The sequence below is a fragment of the Petromyzon marinus genome (assembly GCF_048934315.1).
Source record: "Petromyzon marinus isolate PM22_M1 ecotype Great Lakes invasive population chromosome 70 unlocalized genomic scaffold, UKy_Petmar_22M1.pri1.0 chr70_unloc.1, whole genome shotgun sequence".
In the NCBI taxonomy this organism is placed as follows: Eukaryota; Metazoa; Chordata; class Hyperoartia; order Petromyzontiformes; family Petromyzontidae; genus Petromyzon; species Petromyzon marinus.
In genome coordinates, this window is record NW_027422603.1 from 957,792 (window position 1) to 964,664 (window position 6,873).

Sequence of the window (6,873 nt, forward strand, 5' to 3'; positions counted from 1 at the left end):
CGATGTACTGACCGTTCCTTTATTCTGTTGGCCCTGCAAAATTCCACTGTTGCTGCTTCTCGTGCTGCTATCACTTCTGCTGTTTGCTGCTGCTGCTGCGTGACGACGATGGTTTATAGCGCCTCGCCGACAAGAACTTGGTCTCCTCACTATTTGATGCCTACGTTGGTGGCCTTGAGGCTGTACTCTGTCAAAACGTTCGGGGCTAATCTTATCACCGCTGTGCTGAATGATACGCATGCACGTTTGTGTCCAGACTTTGACTCTTGCGATGGCAGATTGTTTTTTTTCCACTGTCTGCATCGTGAAATCTCGGTTTGAGCTAAGACATTTTCGATATTATTGAATGCCAACCACGGGCTGGAGAGGAGATGGAATGATGAGGTACGGGAGGATGTGGAGCTGAGTGGACTTGCCGATGACTGGTACCAGCGGTGTCAAGATCGGCCTCTGTGGAGGAGGCTCGTGAAGGACGCTACTGGGCAGTTGGAGGCAGTCGCCCTCCAACAACAACGGAGGGCGGAGGAGCGACGCTCACAACAACGAGCGGAGCGCCGGGTGGCTAAAGCACAGCAGGTTGGCACAGTAGGGGGCACAGGTGGTGGCGCATCAGCCACTCATCTAAGTCAGTCGACCCGTGGTACCTGCTGGGTCTGTCCCGTGACCTCTTCCTGCACCTAGCCTGGCACAGCAGTCAACCCATGACACCTGGGTCTGTCCCGTGACCTCCTCCTGCACCTAGCCTGGCACAGCAGTCAACCCATGACACCTGCTAGGTCTGTCCCGTGATCTCCTCCTGCACCTAGCCTGGCACAACCCATGGCGCTTGGGTTCCGTCCCATGACCCACCAGCAGAGAGTGCCTTTGACACTTCTTCACGTGGCCTCAAAGTGCACCGAGCCTGGCACAGACGCCGTGGTGACGTCACGGCCAAATAGTTGTGAATGGCGGTTATTGTGGTTTTATGTATCTGTGTGTGTGTTTATCTCTGTGCATCTTTGTGTGTATCTCTATATCTCTGTGTGTATCTCCGTGTGTATCTATATCTCTGTGTGTATCTCTGTGTATCTTTATATCTCTGTGTGTATCTCTGTGTATCTCTATATCTCTGTGTGTATCTCTGTGTGTATCTCCGTGTGTATCTCTGTGTGTATCTCTGTGTATATCTCTGTGTGTATCTATATCTCTGTGTGTATCTCTGTGTGTATCTCTGTGTGTATCTATATCTCCGTGTGTATCTCTGTGTGTATCTCTGTGTGTATCTCTGTGTATCTCTATATCTCTGTGTGTATCTCTGTGTATCTCTATATCTCTATATCTCTGTGTGTATCTCCGTGTGTATCTCTGTGTGTATCTCTATATCTCTGTGTGTATCTCTGTGTATCTCTATATCTCTGTGTGTATCTCTGTGTATCTCTATATCTCTGTGTGTATCTCTGTGTGTATCTCTGTGTGTATCTCCGTGTGTATCTCTATCTCTGTGTATATCTCTGCGTGTATTTCTGTGTGTATCTTTGTGTGTATCTCTGTGTGTATCTCTGTGTGTATCTCCTCTGTGTGTGTATCTCTGTGTATCTCTATATCTCTGTGTGTATCTGTGTGTATCTCCGTGTGTATCTTTATCTCTGTGTATATCTCTGTGTGTATCTCTGTGCATCTTTGTGTGTATCTCTGTGTATCTGTGTGTATATCTCTGTGTGTATCTCCGTGTGTATCTCTATCTCTGTGTATATCTCTGAGTGTATTTCTGTGTGTATCTTTGTGTGTATCTCTGTGGGTATCTCTGTGGGTATCTCCTCTGTGTGTATCTCTGTGGGTATCTCTGTGTATCTCTATATCTCTGTGTGTATCTCTGTGTGTATCTCTGTGTGTATCTCTATCTCTGTGTGTATCTCTGTGTGCATCTCTGTGTGTATCTCTGTGTGTATTTCTGTGTGTATCTCCGTGTGTATCTCTATCTCTGTGTATATCTCTGCGTGTATTTCTGTGTGTATCTTTGTGTGTATCTCTGTGGGTATCTCCTCTGTGTGTATCTCTATGTGTATCTCTGTGTGTATCTCTGTGTGTGTCTCTGTGTGTATCTCTGTGTGTGTCTCTGTGTATATCTCTGTATCTCTAGCTCTGTGTATATCTCTGGGTGTGTCTCTGTGTGTATCTCTGTGTGTGTCTCTGTGTATATCTCTGTGTGTATCTCTAGCTCTGTGTATATCTCTGTGTGTGTTTCTGTGTGTATCTCTGTGTGTATCTCTGTGTATCTGCTCTCTGTGTGTATCTCTGTGTGTATCTCCTCTCTGTGTGTATCTCTGTGTATCTCCTCTCTGTGTGTATCTCTGTGTGTATCTCCTCTCTGTGTGTATCTCTGTGTGTATCTCTGTGTGTATCTCTTCTTTGTGTGTATCTCTGTGTGTATCTCTGTGTGTATCTCTATCTCTGTGTGTATCTCTGTGTGTATCTCTGTGTGTATCTCCTCTCTGTGTCTATCTCTGTGTGTATCTCTGTGTGTGTCTCTGTTTGTATCTCCTCTCTGTGTGTGTCTCTGTGTGTATCTCCTCTCTGTGTGTATCTCTGTGTGTGTCTCTGTGTGTATCTCCTCTCTGTGTGTGTCTCTGTGTGTATCTCCTCTCTGTGTGTATCTCTATGTGTATCTCTGTGTGTATCTCCTCTCTGTGTGTATCTCTGTGTGTATCTCTGTGTGGGGAGCGATAGTGTAGCGGTTAGCGCGCTGCGCTATGAACCTGGCGACCCGGGTTCGATTCCCGCTCACGGCCAACACCAGTGACGATTATCTGAACCGGTACCGGGCCTCCCCTAGGTCGACTCAGCCTCAAATGAGTACCTGGTGCGGTGTGTAAACATTGCCACTAGGGAGACAAAGGCGGTCGGGCGTGGTGCTGGCCACCCACCCCCTCGTGTACCGTTCCGGCCTTCATAGGTGCTCGCTAACAGCACTTGCCCCTACAGTCTGTTAAGGCTATATGGGGGATCTTTGTCTTTGTTATCTCTGTGTGTATCGCCTCTCTGTGTGTATCTCTGTGTGTATCTCTGTGTGTATCTCTGTGTGTATCTCCTCTTTGTGTATCTTTGTTCCTCAGGCTGCCTGGGTCAGATTCTCCGCTCCATCACACAGGCCGGGTTTGAGATCTCGGCCATGGCCACGGTAATACCGCACTAGCACCGTACTAGCACCATCACAGCACCACACTAGCACCACACTAGCACCGCACTAGCACCATCACAGCACCACACTAGCACCACACTAGCACCACACTAGCACCGCACTAGCACCATCACAGCACCGCACTAGCACCATCACAGCACCACACTAGCACCACACTAGCACCATCACAGCAGCACACTAGCACCACACTAGCACCATCACAGCACCGCACTAGCACCATCACAGCACCACACTAGCACCACACTAGCACCACACTAACACCACACTAGCACCACACTAGCACCACACTAACACCACACTAGCACCATCACAGCACCGCACTAGCACCGCGCTAGCACCGCACTAGCACCACACTAGCACCATCACAGCACCACACTAGCACCATCACAGCACCACACTAGCACCGCACTAGCACCATCACAGCACCGCACTAGCACCGCACTAGCACCGCACTAGCACCATCACAGCACCATCACAGCACCACACTAGCACCGCACTAGCACCGCACTAGCACCGCACTAGCACCATCACAGCACCGCACTAGCACCGCACTAGCACCATCACAGCACCATCACAGCACCACACTAGCACCACACTAGCACCATCACAGCACCACACTAGCACCACACTAGCACCGCACTAGCACCATCACAGCACCGCACTAGCACCATCACAGCACCGCACTAGCACCATCACAGCACCACACTAGCACCACACTAGCACCATCACAGCAGCACACTAGCACCACACTAGCACCATCACAGCACCGCACTAGCACCATCACAGCACCACACTAGCACCACACTAGCACCACACTAACACCACACTAGCACCACACTAGCACCACACTAACACCACACTAGCACCATCACAGCACCGCACTAGCACCGCGCTAGCACCGCACTAGCACCACACTAGCACCATCACAGCACCACACTAGCACCATCACAGCACCACACTAGCACCGCACTAGCACCATCACAGCACCGCACTAGCACCGCACTAGCACCGCACTAGCACCATCACAGCACCATCACAGCACCACACTAGCACCGCACTAGCACCGCACTAGCACCGCACTAGCACCATCACAGCACCGCACTAGCACCGCACTAGCACCATCACAGCACCATCACAGCACCACACTAGCACCACACTAGCACCATCACAGCACCACACTAGCACCACACTAGCACCATCACAGCACCACACTAGCACCATCACAGCACCATCACAGCACCACACTAGCACCGCACTAGCACTGCACTAGCACCATCACAGCTCCACACTAGCACCACACTAACACCATCACAGCACCACACTAGCACCACACTAGCACCGCACTAGCACCATCACAGCACCACACTAGCACCATCACAGCACCACACTAGCACCGCACTAGCACCATCACAGCACCACACTAGCACCATCACAGCACCACACTAGCACCACACAAGCACCACACTAGCACCACACTAGCACTATCACAGTGTGTGTACACTGTGTGTGTGTGTACACTGTGTGTGTCTGTGTGTACACTGTGTGTGTGTACACTGTGTGTGTGTGTACACTGTGTGTGTACACTGTGTGTGTGTACACTGTGTGTGTGTGTGTACACGTTGTGTGTGTACACTGTGTGTGTACACGCTGTATGCATGTGTGTGTACACTGTGTGTGTGTGTACACGTGTGTGTACACGCTGTGTGTGTACACTGTGTGTGTGTGTGTGTACACTGTGTGCATGTACACTGTGTGTGTGTACACTGTGTGTGTGCACACTGTGTGTCTGTGTGTACACTGTGTGTGTGTGTACACTGTGTGTCTGTGTGTACACTGTGTGTGTGTACACTGTGTGTGTGTACACTGTGTGTGTGTGTACACGCTGTGTGTGTACACGCTGTGTGTGTGTGTACACGCTGTGTGTGTACACTGTGTGTGTGTGTACACACTGTGTGTGTGTGTGTACACTGTGTGTGTGTACACACTGTGTGTGTGTGTACACTGTGTGTGTATGTGTGTGTGTGTGTGTACACTGTGTGTGTGTGTACACTGTGTGTGTGTGTGCACGTGTGTGTGTGTACACTGTGTGTGTGTGTACACTGTGTGTGTGTGTGTACACTGTGTGTGTGTACACTGTGTGTGTGTACACTGTGTGTGTGTACACTGTATGTGTACACGCTGTGTGTGTACACTGTGTGTGTGTGTACACTGTGTGTGTGTGTACACTGTGTGTGTGTACACTGTGTGTGTGTGTACACTGTGTGTGTGTACACTGTGTGTGTGTATGTACACTGTGTGTATGTACACTGTGTGTATGTACACTGTGTGTGTGTGTACACTGTGTGTGTGTACACTGTGTGTGTGTGTGTACACTGTGTGTGTGTACACTGTGTGTGTACACTATATGTGTACACGCTGTGTGTGTACACTATGTGTGTGTGTACACTGTGTGTGTGTACACTGTGTGTGTGTACACTGTGTGTGTGTGTACACGCTGTGTGTGTACACTGTGTGTGTGTGTGTGTACACGCTGTGTGTGTACACTGTGTGTGTGTCCACACACTGTGTGTGTGTGTGTGTACACTGTGTGTGTGTATGTGTGTGTGTGTACACTGTGTGTGTGTGTACACTGTGTGTGTGTGCACGTGTGTGTGTGTACACTGTGTGTGTGTGTACACTGTGTGTGTGTGTGTACACTGTGTGTGTGTACACTGTGTGTGTGTACACTGTGTGTGTGTGTGTACACTGTGTGTGTGTGTGTGTACACTGTGTGTGTGTACACTGTATGTGTACACTGTGTGTGTACACTGTGTGTGTGTACACTGTGTGTGTGTACACTGTGTGTGTGTGTACACGCTGTGTGTGTACACTGTGTGTGTGTACACTGTGTGTGTATGTATGTGTGTGTATGTACACTGTGTGTATGTACACTGTGTGTGTGTGTGTACACTGTGTGTGTGTACACTGTGTGTGTGTACACTGTGTGTGTGTGTGTACACTGTGTGTGTGTACACTGTATGTGTACACGCTGTGTGTGTACACGCTGTGTGTGTACACTGTGTGTGTGTGTACACTGTGTGTGTGTACACGTGTGTGTGTACACGTGTGTGTGTACACTGTGTGTGTGTGTACACTGTGTGTGTGTGTACACTGTGTGTGTGTACACGCTGTGTGTGTACACTGTGTGTGTGTACACTGTGTGTGTGTATGTATGTGTATGTATGTACACTGTGTGTGTGTGTACACTGTGTGTGTGTGTACACTGTGTGTGTGTACACTGTGTGTGTGTGTACACGCTGTGTGTGTACACGCTGTGTGTGTGTGTACACGCTGTGTGTGTACACTGTGTGTGTGTGTACACACTGTGTGTGTGTGTGTGTGTACACTGTGTGTGTGTACACACTGTGTGTGTGTGTACACTGTGTGTGTATGTGTGTGTGTGTGTACACTGTGTGTGTGTGTGTACACTGTGTGTGTGTGTGCACGTGTGTGTGTGTACACTGTGTGTGTGTGTACACTGTGTGTGTGTGTACACTGTGTGTGTGTACACTGTGTGTGTGTACACTGTGTGTGTACACGCTGTCTGTGTACACTGTGTGTGTGTGTACACTGTGTGTGTGTGTACACTGTGTGTGTGTACACTGTGTGTGTGTGTACACGTGTGTGTGTACACTGTGTGTGTGTGTACACTGTGT

At 49.4% G+C, this 6,873-nt stretch overlaps 1 protein-coding gene across 4 annotated transcripts in view; it reads left to right on the forward strand.

Annotated features, from left to right (window-relative positions):
• Nucleotides 1-6,873, forward strand: part of NME7 (NME/NM23 family member 7) — a 90,757-nt gene that overhangs the window by 58,750 nt on the left and 25,134 nt on the right. For all 4 annotated transcript variants that reach the window (XM_076058284.1, XM_076058282.1, XM_076058281.1 and 1 more), the window contains exon 8: nt 3,093-3,157. In XM_076058284.1, the coding sequence (XP_075914399.1) occupies nt 3,093-3,157 (65 nt within the window). The remainder of the gene's footprint in view (nt 1-3,092; nt 3,158-6,873) is intronic.